General features: G+C 34.6%; 1 protein-coding gene across 1 annotated transcript in view; it reads left to right on the forward strand.

Moving 5' to 3' along the window:
- The first annotated feature begins 2,854 nt into the window (after positions 1-2,854).
- The window catches only part of blmh (bleomycin hydrolase), a 31,719-nt gene continuing 16,398 nt past the window's right edge, over positions 2,855-18,175 (forward strand). The window contains exons 1-6 of the mRNA XM_073817998.1: positions 2,855-2,983; positions 3,528-3,725; positions 5,351-5,460; positions 5,696-5,837; positions 5,960-6,048; positions 11,301-11,393. Coding sequence (XP_073674099.1) covers positions 2,974-2,983; positions 3,528-3,725; positions 5,351-5,460; positions 5,696-5,837; positions 5,960-6,048; positions 11,301-11,393 — 642 coding nt within the window. The 5' untranslated portion in view covers positions 2,855-2,973. The remainder of the gene's footprint in view (positions 2,984-3,527; positions 3,726-5,350; positions 5,461-5,695; positions 5,838-5,959; positions 6,049-11,300; positions 11,394-18,175) is intronic.

Genomic DNA, 18,175 nt, shown 5'->3' on the forward strand with positions numbered 1-18,175 from the left:
CCTTTGTTCATCTTCAGAACACAAATTAAGATATTTTAGATGAAATCCGTGAGCTTTCTGACCCTCCACAGAGAGTCATGGATTTTAACAATGTTCTAACTACGTTTCTAAGTCTGGGAACATTTCAGATTTCATCAAAAATATGTTAGTTTGTGTTCCAGGTTTTACCGACTGGGAACAATATAAGGATGAGTAATTAATGGCAGAGTTTTCATTTTGGGTGAACTATCCTTTTAATTAAGAAATTTCCTGAAAATAAAAGCAGCTAAATGTGAGGGAATGTTTTTTTTTTTTTTTTGTATCTTTCTATAAACTAAGCTTTCATATAAACTCATCTGAAAGTCAGTCCTGGTTTGTTTGGTTTAATGATTTAGGAATCCACTGCAGATATCATGTTGTTTAATGTTACATCGGAATGGACTTCAACCTTGTTTTCTTTGGTTTACTGAAATAAACCTGAGACTTCAGACTTCAGTGGCACACACCAGTAAAGTTATACTTTCAGAGCAAAGTCTGAAATGTAATTAGGAAAAACCACCACCAAAGAAACTACGACTGTAGTCATAACAATTGGCAAAATACTACGAATTCTCAAGGCACAAACAAAAAAGTACCATGGCAGCATAACACAACATAATGACCATAATGTCACAAATTAGAGTCTCAGAGAGGAAAGATTGGGGATTTTGTTAAAGCTTGTTTCATTAAACAAGGCAAGACAAGAATGCAGAAAATGAGACTGTAAACAACAAAATTAAAAAGAAATCACTCCCTGAAGAAAAGTCAAAGGGGAATATGGCCTAACATAAAATCAAGTGGAAACAGGAGGCTTAAATACACAAGGACACTTTAGTAAAGCTAATTAACAATGTGTAACAATGATGCTTGATCCATCAATATCATAGGTTGGACTCCCAGGGAACATACTGAAAAGAGCATATGCCATAAAGCGCTTTGGATAAAGTGTCTGAAATGAATAAATGTGCAAAAGTGTTATCACAACACATCATCAATCGGCCATATTGGCGGCACTGAACGTAAACAATGGCAGTGAACTGAACAAATTTAGCTGATTATTGCTGCTGAAACGGGTCAGTTGTTGTCATGTTTTGGGCTTTACTAATCAGTCAGACCGGAAAAAAACATTTAGAGTACTATAGACTGCCAAAAGTTATAACAAATCAAGGAGAAGAGTGCAAAAACTGTCTGAGGAACAAAAGGCATTTGTAGTTGGCCAAACTGAACCAGGATTTCCAGGGCAAGAATCTTGACGACATTTGTGTTTGTTTTTATCATTTCCAGTCAGGTAGGTGAAATATTAAGCTAATATCCATAGTTAATACTGCTCGTACATATCTTTACCACCTATTAACTTTAGTTTGTCAAAATATTGCAACCCATCCTGCTTACTAAGTCCTTCTCTATATGATTTAGCAGCTTTCACATGACTTTTCCATGGTTTATACAGTATAAATTAGCAGAACAGCATATTCAGTAGTACAATAAAAAGCAAACGATGCTGGTGTTTACATCAGAGTATCTCCAATTATGGCCGATAATTTGGGTAACTGACCAAACTGTGACATAAGTGCACACCCTCTATACCTGGGGAACAATCAAGAAACAAAATTGGAAACATACATTTCGTTGCAAACTAGCTAATCCCTACTGAATGGCCAAATTAATTTGGATGGAATTTCAACCGTGGTACCCATTCTAGTGTTTTCTATTTAAATAAGATCTTCATTGCTAGAAAACTGCTAAATTGAGGTATAGCAAAAATAGCAAAACCTACACTACCAGTCAAAAGTATTTGAACAGTAAGATTTAGAATGTTTTTTGAAGAAGTCTCTTCTGCTCACCAAGCCTGCATTTATTTGATTCAAAGTAAAGCAAAAACAGTACAATTTTAAAAACAATAACTGTTTTCTATTTGAATATATATATTTAATATACATTATAAAATGTAATTTATTCCTGTGATCAAAGTTGATTTTTTTTTTCGGTCACATGTTCCTTCAGAAATCCTTCAGAAATCATCCCCCCCCCCCCCCTGATCCCCAGAATAAATGTTTTTGAACAGCAAATCAGCATATTAGAATGATTTCTAAAGGATCATGTGACACTCAAGACTGGAGTAATGCTGCTGAAAATAAGCTTTGATCACAGGAATAAATTACATTTTTAAATATATTCAAATAGAAAGCAGTTATTTAAAATAGTAAAAGTACACAGTAAATTTTCCTGAGTAAAATTTACTCAAATTGAAGAAAATTTTACTCTATGCCAGATAACATTTGGTCCCTCTTCTCTGAAAAGAGTAAAAGTTACTCTTTTGATAGAGTTGTTTTTCCAGAGTTAATTTTGCTCAATTTGGTGTTAATATTTGACTCTCTCCTGTTATATTTGACTCAATTTAGTGTTTTTTTTTTTTTTAATTGACTCTTGTGCTATTTTACTCAGTTCAGAGGTACAAGAAATTGACTCTGCTATAAATAAGCAAATTATAGTAATTTATGTTTGTCAACTTTAAATTGACAGTCAACCTTATTATTAAGGTTCAGAACCACCTTAATGCTGAATTTTTGAGTAATATAATTTCAACATGAAGGAGACATTTTGATTATAGGTAAGTTTTCTTATTTGCAAACAATTATTTTATTTTTGACATTTCTCTTTTACTGTAGCTGCTTAGATTTGTCATACGTACACGCTTTGTACCCTGTTCGTGAAAAGTAACCTGGGGTACCGCGTAAATACCGTGCTATTAAAATACCACTTTACCACACATCCCCCACTAAAGCTCCAGAAAGGAGGGTTTTCCCCAGATATGGCAACCTCGACCGAAAACACACGCGATTTCGCTAGATTTCCTGTTTCCGGAATTCCGCACGGACTCACTGGCTGTCGGCGAATGAAATAAACAAAGACCTACAAATCAGACTCCAACACCTCCTCTCCTCACCTGCAAACATGGACACTGGTGCGTATGTGTAAATATTGTCTCTTGCAGCTCGTAGGTGCTGGCTGAGGACTCAGAGCGTCACAGATGTTGATATGAATGGAGTAGCATTGTGTGGCTAACTAGCCCGAGCTGTTTACTACTACAGCTGAAAGTGACTAAGCAAAGGTGCGAGGTCGACTTTTAACTCTTGATCGCTTATGCTCGTGTTAAATCACTGGGGGAATCTTAGACTGGGTTAAAACGAGCGCCTACGTGTGAATATTTGAAATGGAGAGGTTTGTTATGGAAAAGATAAGCTAAACGCCGGCAAACTACAGAAACAATGAATGGAGTCAAACTGAAGTCAGAGAGCTAGCTGTCAATCATTTCGGGGAGAATCTGACACTGTCATTCTGTCAAACTCTTGTGTGTCAGATGGAAAATAAGAAAGTCAGTATTTGTCAACATTCATGATTATGAAATTTATCAGTGAAATCTTAAAGGCACAGTATCACACCTTTCCCATCTTGGTTTTGTAAACTGAGAGCTTTTGTTTTGTGTTTGTGCCCTTTTGGTTGCCCAGGCCTGAGTCAGGAGAAAGCATCAGCTTTTGTCAAGCGCTTCCGCTCGGAGCCACGGTATCTCCTCGCCCAGAACGTCTCGACTTGCATTGATCCGTTAGAGGTGTGTCTGCACCGGCAGACCGTCCAGGACACAGTACACGTCTTCCAGCACAGTATTCCCACAGAGGGCAAACCTGTCACCAACCAGAAAAACTCAGGTACCTACATTGTGAGAAAACTTGAGAAGTAATGTGAATAGTGTATCTGACAGATATTCTGTAAAATAATCTAGGCCCACATGAGATGAAAGTGTGTGGTCCAGAAAGCTTCCAGTTAAGTAACAGGAACTGAAAAACTGAAGTCCAAGACTATGGTTGACTGATTTCATCCGCAGAAAAACAATTATATTTAACATGCGCATTTCATTTGTACTGTGTTTGGAACAAGGAAGTAAACAACAGGAGGATAAACCTTTATAGATATATAATAAAAAATTTTAATATATATTTTAAAGACTTTTCTGCTCACCAAGCCTGCATTTATTTGTTAAAATATACAACAAAAGTTAGTAATATTGTGAAATATTTTTACCATTTAAAATAACTGATTTCTATTTGAATAGATTTTAAAAAGTAGTTTATTCCTGTGATCAAAGCTAAATTTTCAGCATCATTACTTCAGTCTTCAGTGATCTTTCAGAATTCTTTCTAATATGCTGATTTGCTGTTTTAGAAACATTTTTTATTTTATCAATATTCAAGACAGTCGAGTTTCTGAAATAAAAAGCTTTTGTAGCAGTATACACTATACCATTCAAAGGCTTGGAGTCAGTGTTTTTGTTTTTTAGGAAAGAAATTATAGAAATGAATGCTTTTATTTAATTGATCTTTTATTTAAAGTGATAAAGACATTTATAATGTTACGAAAGATTTCGATTTCAGATAAATGCTGTTCTGCTGAACTTTCTAATCATCGAAGAGACCTAAAAAAATTCTACTCATCTGTTTTCAACATCATAATAATAATAAATATTTTTTTGAGCAGCAAATTAAAATATTAGAATGATTTCCGAAGGAATGTGACTGGAGCAATAATGCAAAAAATGCAGCTTTTAAAATATTCAAATAGAAAACAGTTATTTAAAATAGAAACATTTCAAAATTTTACTATTTTTGCTGTACTTTGGATCAAATAAATGCAGGCTTGGTGAGCAGAAGAGACTTTTTTTAATAGAAAAAAATTAAAAAACTTTTGACTGGTAGTGTAGGATTATATACACACAGTTCAAAACTTTAGGGGTCAGTAACTTTCTATTCATTAAAGGATCCTGGAAATCACAGATTCTACAAAAATATTATGTTGCAGAACCATTTAAGCATTGATGATAAAATAATGTTTTTTTATGAGTTTTTTGAGCGCCAAATCAGCAAATTAGAATGATTTCTGAAGGATCATGTGACACTGACGATTGAAGTGATGGCTGCTGAAAATTTTACTTTAAAAAAAATTATATTAAAAAAGCAAAACAGTAATTGTAAATTGTAATAATATTTCACAATATAACTGTTTTTATAGTTTTTTTTTTAATCAAATAAATGTAGTCTTTTGAGTATAAGAGACCTTTAACATTCATTGTAACTTCAACTAGTAGTTTAATAAATAAACTTTGCTAGATTAATTATAATATATATGCATAAATGCAATAATCATAGTCTGAAAAGAGTCCAAATGGCTTAAAACAGGAACCTTTGTCAAGTAAAAAAAAATATACAGTTGAAGTACTTCCTTGTCAGGTATGACCTGACCTCTGACCTGTCTGTGCTTGTTTTTTTTTCCCCATCAGGGAGATGTTGGATCTTCTCATGCCTCAATGTCATGCGTCTTCCATTCATGAAGAAGTTTAACATTGAAGAATTTGAATTCAGTCAGTCTTATCTTTTTTTCTGGGACAAGGTACGTCAGCATTACCACTGTTTAATCTGAGAATAAACAGTATTTATTTGCATTAGTCTCTATGTAATTCCGCCGAGTTGTTTTTGCTGTCTATCGTTTGCTCTCATTGTGTTAATGGTAAAAGTGCAGTAAATCCTCTTTTTGTGTGAGATGTATTGTGTTCCCTGGATGTTTATGGCCAACTGTGTCCACTCTTTGATTGTACACACCCCCTGATTGTCTGTTTTTGCCTCAGGTGGAGAGATGCTATTACTTTCTGCATGCCTGTGTGGAGACAGCACAGCGGAAGGAGCCTGTAGATGGCAGATTGGTTCAGTTCCTGCTATCAAATCCCACCAATGATGGCGGACAATGGGATATGCTGGTTAACCTTATTGGTCAGTTGCATTAAACTCAATACACATTTGTTCAGGGAAAGGTTTTTGTTTTTTTCAGTTAAAAAGTGTACTGGCGTCTGTTCACTTCAGACCAAAAATGGTTTTAATATATGCCTTTTCAGAAAAATACGGCGTCATTCCTAAGAAGTGCTTCCCCGAGTCTCACAGCTCCGAGGCATCCCGTAGAATGAACGATATCCTCAATCACAAGGTGAGTTACGCACAAACCTTGAAAGCAACTCTCGGTCTGCAGTGCCACGTATCCCCTCAAGCTTTCATGTTGACATTTACTGAACGAGGATTTAGTGGCTGCGTAAGAGCCGGTGGTTCCATCACTGAAACGCTCTTTGAGTCATTGGATCAGCAGAGGATAAAGTCACTAAGGTCACTTCCCTTGTCTTTTAGATAAATGAGGAAGATGGCCATTTCAGCCTGTGTGACATTTAATGAAAAGCTAGAACAAATATGAGATAATGTGCCAGAAGAGATGAATCCACGGCAACAGTTTTGTTTTAAAAATATATATATATATTTTTTTGTCTGTTTAACTATTATTTATTTTTATATCAATTTAAAATTTGTAGTAATTTGGGCACTTAAATTTATTCAGTGTCTAATTTTTTCATCTAATATTTATATTTTAGATTATTTATGCTTAATATCATGGATAAGGTCAGAGTCATGAAATAAGCTTCTAATATTAGCATTTTCATAATGTGATGCTTACATTGCCTTTCACGCATTGTTTACGGGGTTAATACAAGGTGCTTAAAGTGCTTGAAAGTGTGAACCCTTGAAAATAGCAATATTCCTAAAGATGTACTGAAAAGTTTGAATTATTGAAAGACAATGTATATACGAAATAAGTGTTCAAAAAATTCACGCAATTCCAAAAACATCATACTTTTTTCACTCATTTCAGTTAATGTCATAAAACTAGCGAGCTAAGCCAGTAGCAGTACTGACAATTTGCTGAGTAAATGGTTTGCTGAAGAAGTGAAAAGAGAAACTGATAAACCAAGTCAATTGAGTCATTTATGCTGGAACTGCTTCGATTGATTCACACATGACTTTGATCATTTATTTAAAGTGATTCACTAGCAAACGATAGATAATATTAATTGAGACATTCATTTTCGAAATTTCGACATCACTTGTAATGACTTTAAAAAGCATGTAGTGATGGGTGAAACTCAGCTTTTCGGAACAGGTTTATTAATCATTTATTAAATTGAATGATTCAAATGAAATGATTTGCAATCTGCAATTTGAAGTCCTGATCTAAGTCAAATGATTTGCCATACGCAAAGTCCAGATATAAATCAAATAATTCGTGATCAGTCAGAGTCCTGATCTGAAACTATGGTCTGCAAATCATCAACTTCAGAGCGCAGATCTTTTGCTTTAGATCGGAACTTCAGAGCACAAATCAGTTTGGAACTTTGGGGCGTGCATGGCGAATCATTTAATTAAGTTCAGGGCTTTGGACTGTGTATAGAGAATCATTTGAGATCAGGATTTCAGAATGGTTTTGTAAAATGTTTTTTTTTTTTCAGATTTTTTTTTTATTAAACAGTAAAAAACTTTAAGGCAAAATTAAGGCAGTGCAGTTACACAACAAAGAAAGAAGAAAAAGTACACAAGAATACAAATCCCTTAAATTGTTACTGTAGTAAGAGTCTAGTATACTTTTGTAATACTTTAGAAGTAATACTTTGCATGTGCTTCTCGTTATGATTTCCATTTTCCATATTCCATTTTCCATATATAATATATGCACTAACCGCTGGGCTATCAGTGCCGACATAAAAGGCTTTTTTTCTATTCATGATAGAATAATCATTGCTGATAGCGAGATACGCAAAAGTAAAACAAAACCAAACTGGACGCAAGAACAGCTGTTACTTCTTGCCCAACGTAGGATATAATCAAATGAAAATTTGGAGCTGGGATAACCTCCAAGACTAACCTCCAAGTGTTTCTAAAAAGTTTAAGTTCCGAGGCAGATCGCCAGCAACAGCAATATTAGGAAGGTTAGGATTTGATCTTGTGATTTAAGCATGATTTAGGCTGATTTATACTCGACGCGTTCTTCTGCACCGCAAGCCTGTGTTGCCTGCGTGCGCACATCACCAAATTCTGGGCCCCTGTTCCTAAAAGATATTAAGGATAAAAGTGGCCTATCTCATAACTTAGCGATTTAGGAGAAAATCTTAAAAATAATGCTTAAAACAATCCTAAATTTAGGACTCCTAATTTTTGCTCTAAGAGTATTTCACAAAGCGTTTTAGCACTAAAACTAGCTCCTAAATCTGCGAAATGTTAGGAGTAGTGGAGAGGACTCCTAAGTCACTAAGATCAAGTCCTAAAACTGTCCTAAAATGGCTGTTGCCGGCTGTCTACCTCGGAAATGAAACATTTTATTAGAAGCATTTAATGATAATAAGCTTTTCAGAAGGTGTGCTCTTAATCGCGAAGGTTTTATGACTATTGCAGAATTGCAACAAATAGAAAAAAACCAATAACGCCACAGATCAAGGTTTTGACAATCCTGGAATTGCAGCTCCTTATGAATGCAATAAATATTTTAATGAGGCTAAGGATTTCAATCTGCAATAGCATAACAAGGTTACATGAAAACATTATCGGCAACTTGAAAGTAATGTCCGTTTAGCTGTAGCAGTTGTTTGTCACTTATATTCTGCAATCTCTGCCTTAATTTGCCTGACTTTCCAAAGAATACCAGCGCTTTTCACAGTCATCTTTGCTTCTGGACAAAAGTGGGAAAGCTGCATTTATTTGCACACATACATTTTCCCACACATCTTTATTAGTTTTTGAGGTTATCCCAAATCCAAAATTTCCCTTATATCCTTGTTTTCATGAACAAGTTGGGCAAGAAGTAAGAGTTGTTCTTGCGTCCAGTTTGGTTTTTTTTTACGTTTACATGCCTTACTATCACCTATGATTATTCTACCCTATTAATTAAAAGGCTGTTTATTTGCATAGCCGCTAACTGTATACGAGGAGCGGACATGTGGCTGAAGATACACGTTTAATTAGTGACACTTAGCCTGCATTTTAAAATCTTTATTTGAATATGGCAACATTTTTATTTTAAAACCTTTATTTAAATATGATATAATAGTGCACGTTACAATATTTCTATGAATAAATGTCTGACAGAGACCCCTCCCCTATCAGCCAATCATTGTGTGCATAGTTAATAAGCATGTCGACATCATCCATAGTAACGAGGTCAATCCCGCTCTTACTTTTAGTTTAAGACTTCTCTCTATTCCTTAGTAAAAGTTTGTCTCAGCAGCTTTGTGAATAGGTTTTACGAGAAAACTCTTAGCTAAAAACTTTTACTGCCATTTAGGAGAACTTTTAGTGGTAAGATGAAATGTTTTGTTGTTAAAGGTTCTGATCATGTGTACATAATTAATGTATTGACATTAAACTCGTTTTTAACATGATAATTTTATTCTTACATGTACTTTCATAATATGTTATTAGCCTTGAGATAAATGATGCAGTGAATAAATGCATATATATGCAACAATTATTAGTAATATCCAATAGTCTAGTGGTAGAATGTTCGCTATATGAGGGTTTCTGGTTCTAATCCGCCATCACACGACTTTTTTCATCCCTTTATAAAATTTAATATGTTCATCAGTGATCCTATATCAGAGACACATTTGTGTGTATTTTGTTTTGATTTTTAACCGTGATGAGTCATAAGCGAGGGATTGAAGCGCTCGAGTGTAAACCTTGAGCACGAACCGCCTTGAGAGCGTTCCGTCGCTAATAAACATCGCAACAAACATTAAGCATGATTTCAGAAAAAAAAAAACAGATTCCAGCGTCAGCACCTTATTAAACAGAAAGGAATGTTTCATCAGTAGGGGTGTGACGAGACACTTATTTCACGAGACGAGACGAGATTTTGGGCTCACGAGAACGAGACGAGACGAGATTTTTTAACTTTTTTAAATAAATCCTCAATGATGAAATATATAGGGGACAATAGTATTTTATTCAACAAAAAACACAAAATGCAAATAAAATAAAATAAATGTAGTTGCATTTTGATATGAACTTGTACTTTATGAAATTAAACTTATATTTTAATGAATTATATGCAGTAATAAAAATGCTGCATGATTCTGGGTAAACTGAAAAACAATTTTCTTTTATAAACTGGAGATCACGATTCTGAAGAAAAAAAGGATTAGAAAATTAAACAAAATTACATAATTTACTAGTGGTTCTGAAATAATGTTCATAGCTTAAGTCAGAAAAAAAAAAAAAATGAAGGAGCCCGTGTCTCAATTAATAAAGACTTTCACTATTGGAATCTCTTGAATGTTTAATTCAATGACAAATACTTTTTTTAAACGTGCAGTTGTCGCCCTCTCCTGGTGAAGAGAATAAACGTTGCTCTACAGACGTGTTATAGCCTACTTTCGTTTTTGATCGCTACTGTAGAAAATAAGTGTTTATATCCAAACTATAAGCTTTTATCCCAGTACTTATGTTATTTAAATGTATGTAACAAAGACATAATGATGATTATGTGGTTAAAAAGACTGTTTGTGTTGCTTTCTGAAACTGCAGCAGTAAGAATGCAGATTTGAATGTCTTCAATAACCTTCACATGGTAAGCGTCAGTGGAGCGCGTGAAACAGTTGTAATAGACAATTCTGAATCGTTGTCATTCATGAATAAGATCGCATGGGTGTTTAAATAGAGATAACTTAAACTATTAGTCATGCAGCCCTAATGTAAACATTGCAAAATGTTTTGCCATGATATCGTCACGTTCTCGCGAGACCAGTCAGATCTCGCGGGACACATCGGAGTCTCGCGAGATCTCGTGCCACGAGATCTCGTCACACCCCTATTCATCAGCATTTAGGGTGACCACCTGCTAATAAGCCCACTTATGATTTACTTTAGCTATTTAATTTCATTTATTTTTCATTACAATTTATTCACTTTAAATAAATTAGAATATAAAATTATAGGATTAACAGGAATTGTAGTTGCTCAACACCACAGGAACAGTTGAAAAAAAAAGTCTTGCAGGATAACTATTGCCAAAATGCAACCTGGGCTGTTTTTTTTTTTACTGTAAACGAGACAAACATATATCTAAAAGCATAATTACGACAAACGAGCCGTTTTTGAGATTGACCGTGATTTCGTTTTGTTTTCAATGGCCAGTTTATGGGAGTACTAGGGGCATAAATTTGAGCGCATCAAAATCGATATTTTTACAACACTAAGAAGGCTCGACACACCATGAAACTTTGCTCGAAGTATCGCCTGGGTATATTACTAGGTTTACAACATTTGTTATAACATATCTGAGATATTACATAATTAGACGCATTAGCATTATCCATTATTAATGATTTTTGTGAATTGTAATTTGTATTTGCTTTTGTGTTGCAGTTGAGGGAGTATTGTCTAAGGCTGAGGAACATGGTGGCAAGTGAGGCCACTAAAACCGAGCTGTCTGACACTATAGACACCATGATTGAGGAGGTGAGTTTATTTTTAATTAATTTTTTTTTTTCATGGCAGTGGGATAGTTCTACCTAAATAAATCAGATTCTATTTTATTATTTCACATAAAAAGATGTATAAACACTGTATGAGTTGGAAAGACTTAATGATGAATAAAAAATGAATAAATACTATTTTTGAACAAACTAGAATGGAGTCAGACTAGTGCTATTTTCATAGGCCTGTTGAGGGCGCTGTTGGACTGATTATGAAACCACCACTAGAGGTTGCCAGACAATTTTGCAAGGTTATCTTTCACCGGCTTGGCTGCAAACTCCTGCATATTTCACATAAGCAGAGAGAACTGTAAAATTGTGGATGAGGACTGTCAGGCTTACTTATTATAATTACAGGATTTGCAAGTGTTTGTTCCTTATCAGCAGTTGCCAGCTCTGAAAACCTTCCCCACATATCAGCTTTAAGAAACTTAAAAGCTTTTTTAGAGTTTCCAGATGGGTTTTCATAATTTCACAGTTCAGTCCATAAAAAGGTAAAGGTAATTTTTCTTCCCACAAACATCAGTAGATAACTGGTGTAATGTTTTACAAGTAATGTAAAGGAATTTGATTTTGAAATATTAAAAAATTCAGCTTTTTTGTAATCAAGCAAATATATTATGTAAAGAATAAACAATACCCTATTCAGTTTTAAATAGTCTCAGGATCTCAGGTCAGACTGATGTGATGTGATGACATAAATACTGGCATATTGTAAATATCGTAAGTAATGAAACATAGACATCAATAATTAAACCCCATTTGAGCTGAGCAATAACATAGTCAACCACCTGTGAACCAGAATCAGCACATACAAAGCATGCCCTAGTTTGTTTTGTGAATACCTGCGTATGTGTATGTTAACGCATCTTTTATATGTCTGCATGCATTTTTTAATGTGTGAGCGGAGGAGAGAGAAAGAGTGAGCTAGACAGAGAGAAAGAGCAAGCGCCTGCAGGACTTGATGACAGAATGTTCCACAAACATGATTGTTATCGCCCAGTGCCTGCCGTTGAGTGGCAAAGGCAATCTCACTGGCATTATTACTATACCTCCGCCATCTGCGGAGAGACGAAGCACAGCGCACACGTCTAACTTAATATCTCTAAGCTCGTTCTCTGCATTTCTCTAAGCACAAACATATGCCCGGGTATGAGTTGCTTCCCTCACCCGCTTGTGCTTTTTCCTGTTTTTGACAGGGTGTTTGTTTGTCCACCTGGTGGTGGTTTGTTTTCTGTAGCACTTCCCTGGCAGAGGAGTTGTTGGGAAGTGAGTTTGTTTATTTAAGAGGGACACAGTGAGATGCTGCTTTTGTTCATATGAAAATGGTGAGTTACAGTGGATGAGATTAAATGCAGGACAGTCGTATTATTTATGTAATTGAGACTAGATGCTAGTTCAGTGTAGACAAAACAAGTCAGAACTTGTATGAGGTTCAAAATCATTTGTATCTTGTTCCCTTTTTTTTTTTTTTTTTTTTTTAATCTGTCATTTCCGTTTATGATCACACTGGTGGATCAAAGCTGGCCTTGTTTAACTGGAGTTAAATAACTGCGTTAGCTCTGCTGGACTGGACAGTGTCAGTCTTTACGCTCTCAGGCCTGTATTTGATAGATGTCTGTGGTGCTCTGTGCCTGAATGTGGCTCAAACACACAAGTATGTTTTATTTTATGTTACAAAACTAAGAAATTATCTATTTTAAAATATTTGTTTTATGGAACGTTTCAGTCATGTGTCTACTTAGAGTTTATAGCTTAGCAATCACAGGTTTCCAGCCTGACAATGTTAAACGTACGTTTTCTTTAGAAAAACTGTATATATTTATTTCCATCGAGGTACATTTGTATGTGGGTCAAAGACATCAAAAGAGATTTTATGTCCATAGAAAGCACATTAAATGTAAGTAAAGTGCCTACATTTAAGGTTTCAAATGCATCTTTGGAGAATAAAATGTCAAAATTTGGTTAAAATAATGTTGTCATTCAGTGTAACACAATGTTGTACATATCAAAATATGTAAAAGAATGAGGGAGCATATTAAATTTTATTGTTTTAAGTGATTAAAAAAAATTACTGACAAATGGGCAAAACCTAGGATAGTGGCAAATTAAAAAAAAAAGTAGAATTACAACTAATTAAAATTCGGGGTGAAAGTAATTAATCTTTTAATAAGTCATAAATTGATATTTGTTGTAAATTTGACTGACAAGATTGTTACACTGAATGACATTTTAGTGGGTGTCTTCTGTAAATTAGGGAAAATGTATGATATTAATTTTTTTCTCAGGAAAAACAAAAACAAAAATGCAATTAAATTGAACAGAAGACTTTTTTTATTTTTTGAAAACTAACTATTTAAAGCAGTATTACAGTCGTCTTTGACCCATGTATTAATTTATATACATTACCAGGGCTGGATTTTGACACTAATTTTACATTTCGATACAAGTCTGATTCATAAGCTTTTGATTTGATGTCCGATTAGATTCAGTTTCATCAAATCGATTATTTTGGATAGATATCGGGTACATTACATGTCAAATTTCACAAGGGAAATAAAATCTCTCAACTAATGCTATATACGACAGTTGGAACTACATTTCTATAATATTGACGGTTAAAATGAGCTGATTTGTATACAGACGCTTAAATTAAGTTACAAATACATAATTATGTCTACTTCAATTTGTTTTTAAAATATAAACATTTAAATGTTGCCAGTCATTAAATAGATTGACAGATTTATTCAAACATAATTTAAGCAGTAAAAAATGATAAGGAATATGTTATATGATACATATATTTACCAAATGCTCCTCTCTAGTTTCATTATTTTTCTGAGGTAAATGTGATGTCACGTGACATTATTTGCAAGCTGCAACACGGATTGAGAGAATACATGAGACAGGATTTCAGTTGTACTCTTTCTTTTCACACCTTCGGATGTTTATTCATGTTTATTTCATGCTGAAGGTGATGAGTTCTTGTGACGCTTCTTTGCCGCTACAGCGACCTGTCACTCTACATCAAAGAGGGCTAAAACGGCTTTTTTATGTGAATATTGTAATAAAATGGACAGAATTTGAAATCTGAGACTAACAAGTAACAAAGCACAAAGCGTATTGCAATTTATTGGATGGAATGTGCACTACAATGTTCCGTTCTTTAACTGAAATTTCCTTCTTTAATTGATTTAAAGGTCCCATATCGTACACATTTCTGGAGGTTTATTTTATTTGTTGATGTCCTTAAGAATATATATTTGCGGTATAAGTGCCAAAATCCATCTCAATATATTTTTACAGCTCCTTTTTTAGGAGCTCTGTCAAAAACAGGTCGATTTTGGCCCATATAATTAATATTCATGAGCCTCTCTTCTGATTGGCCTGTTGTTTTCTGAGTGACGCACAACCAGGCCAATCACAGGTAACTACGGTCATGTATGCTGTAAGCATCGAGCTCAGAGCAATAGAGAGAGCTGATACTCAACGGGATATTTTAGAATGATCATTAATGTTTTTTCTTTTACAAACACCGAATGCAGTAAGCTACATAACTGTTGCTTTAGTAAAGCCCCTTTCACAATGCGCGCTGATTCTGGAAAATTACGGGAACTGTGTGAACCAAAGCCAGAACCTAAAGGCAGTGTTGTAGTAATGATGCACGTTATCAAGCGACTCTTCACAACGAAAAATAACGTTACGTGCAAAGTGGAATGAAGCAGCGATCATCAGGCAGAGCCAGCTCCTCACTATCAGCGCTGAAGCACAGTTTGTTCAGGTTAGTTTCAGTTTAGTGAAACGTACGCGTCGCATTACATCTCACATCCAAACGTTACATGTCTTTATGGTTTGTGTGTAAAGCACGCACAGATTCCGGAAAACAACTGTGAATGAACCAAATTAAACAATTCCGGAACAAATCGTGGGACACATTATCCGTGTATTTACCGGAATCGCTGTGTGAAAGAGGCTGAAGTTGACGTGCCGCTGGTCTCTTATATTAACGTTGTTCTGAAGCCTGTGCAATGATCGTAGCTTGACATCTATCGACTGAACAGGATTTTCTCCACTTGTTTTCCTGTTGTTGTTGCTCAATGGAATGGATGCGTTGTTGTCTGGGGGTTTGACAAAAGGAGGGTGGGACGTTGGTTTGTGACTGAAGGCGGTGACTTGAGTCGATCGGACGTCACATCGTTACGGAAGTCACAGCTGCTAGTGAAAATGAACAGCTACTTTAAGCAGGCTGTGTGCAGTTTACTGTGGATTGACTGTTTTGAAACTCATATGGTAGTTAGATAGCCCCTAGACCTTAGTTATCATGAAAAAAGCCAGGAAATTTTGATTTTGACGATATGGGACCTTTAAGAATCAATATTGTTTCGTAAAATTAGAAACAAATAAAACTGAGAAATCAATATTTCTACCCAGCTCAGTTTGGGGTTGGTAAAAATGTCTATGAAGGACGTCTGTTATCGTCAAGGCTGTATTTATCAGAAATACAATAAAAACAGTATTAATATGAAATATTATTTAATCTAAATAACTGTTATCTGTTTTATTATGTTAAAATGTGACTTTATGATTGCAAAGCTGAATTTATTTAGCGGTCATTACTCCAGTCTTCGTTGTCACTATGATCCTTCAGAAACCGTTTTGATATGCTGTTTTGGTGCTTAAAAAACATAATATTAATGTTAAACTGTTGTGCTGCTTTTTTCAGTTCAGAATTTATTTAAACAATTTTTTTGTAGGTTTCTAGAAGTCTTTACAGTCACATTTGATGAATTTAATGCAGCCTTTCCCAATATAGTACTTCTTAGAGCTCAAAAAACCTTCGTTTTTATAGAGCATCACACTTGTTTCAAAAGATCAAAGGAAATTTGCTGATATAACTGGGTCATTCCATGTCAGCTCAACCAAATTCCAGCTCAAATTTTTGATTTTGTAAGTTTGATATTTTTTCTGAAGAACAATAAACACGTATAGTGATAAAAGCCAAAATATGAAATGTCACTGATATTTTGTAAGGGGGAAGAGTCAAAATGACAACTTTCGCCTGAGATTCAAAGTTTCACGGGGGTAATAATGTCTTCAGAAAGATGTCAGCATCATAATTGTTGTTTTCACACAGAGATTGCTAGGTCTGTTAGTAAAATCTGTTGACTCTAGCAATCTTTGTTACATTATGCACCAACGGTGACCATTCGAAAATAGGGAGTACGCACTTTTCAAGTTTGCATACATGTAACTCAGGAAGTATTTAAGACACAGGGCTGGGCGATTAATCGAAAAATAATCGAAATCGACATTCAGAACCTATAATCGTTAAAATTTTTCCAGGAAGATTATTTCAATTACTTTCCCTTTAAAAAACACAAGCGCTCCGTTCCGTTATTCCGCCGACATTTCGATGGAGAGCTTAAACAGTATTTATACAGTAAAAAGTATTTACAGGATATACAAGGGTAATTTTATTTAGAGGAGATACTGCTTATTTTCTACTTTTAATATGAAAAACATTGAAAATTATTTATTTTGTTTCCAATAGTGCAAGTTATTTATTTTCACTAATTAAAGAAAAATGTGACTTTTCGTTTTAAGCAATGCTTGCTTTAATTTCAGTTGTTCAACACTGATGTTCATTTAATAATCATAGATCGTAGATAGTGTGTTTCCTTCAATTATTTTAAAATCAAGTAATGCACCCTTCATCCAAAAATCTCTCGCTTGTAATATGTGAGCATATTTACTGTACAAAACTTGTCAGTGAACTATGAGGGCAAAAAAATAAATATTATATAAATATAATTAAATATAATTTTATTAATAAATAAAATAATCGTTCATTAATCGTAATCGGGTTAGAATGTTCAATTAATCGAGATTTTGATTCTAAGCCAAATTGCCCAGCCCTATTAAGACACCGTAATTCCCTTTTAGATACTGGGTTTCAACAAACTTTTCTTTTGCCATCTTCATTCTTAAGGCCCTATATGGTTCAGTTCCTGAGATACTGTAATTTCAGCATAGCCCCAGGATTAAATGGTTATACTTTTTTTCTTTTAAAAGAGGAATGTCTGAAGAACAAATAATGTTGAAACTAAAAACATATCTTGTTTCCTGCTGTCAAAACAGCTGGATTCAACATACCTAGGGGCCATAAATCATCTTTTTCCAAAGTTTGCATGCCTGTAACCCAAGAAGTAGGATATCTTAATGCCCTTTTAGATATTGTGTCTTAACAATATTTTAATTTTTTGCAATTTCAATGTGGCTCCAGGAGTAAATGGGTTAAATTGTAAACATGTGAGTCACTTTACATAAGGATGAGACTACTTTTTTTTTTTTTGTTTAAAGAACAAATAATGTTGAAATAAGAAACGTATCTCGCATTTCCTTCTGCCAGGCTAACTGTATTGAACATAACTGTCAGAGTGGCATAAATAATTTTTCTAAAGTTTGCATGCCTGTAACTTAAGAAGTATTAAAGATATCGCACTTTGATTTTAGATTCTGGTTCTTGATAAACTTTTCTTTTGGATTCTTCATTTTCAACGCCCTGTATCACTCAATCCCAGAGAAATGGGCATCTCAATGCAGCTCTATGTCCAGATTGTTGAGTAATACCCATTTTTAGTGGTTGAAAACCAAATGTTGGGTGACTTTTGGTTGGCCAAATATGAGCAAAATCAGAAATTTGAGCAGGGGATCCCTTGTTGAGTTGACATAAAATAACCCAACTGCTTGTGTTATGTAAGCGAT

This window comes from Garra rufa, chromosome 14 (genome assembly GCF_049309525.1).
Source record: "Garra rufa chromosome 14, GarRuf1.0, whole genome shotgun sequence".
NCBI classification, from domain to species: Eukaryota; Metazoa; Chordata; class Actinopteri; order Cypriniformes; family Cyprinidae; genus Garra; species Garra rufa.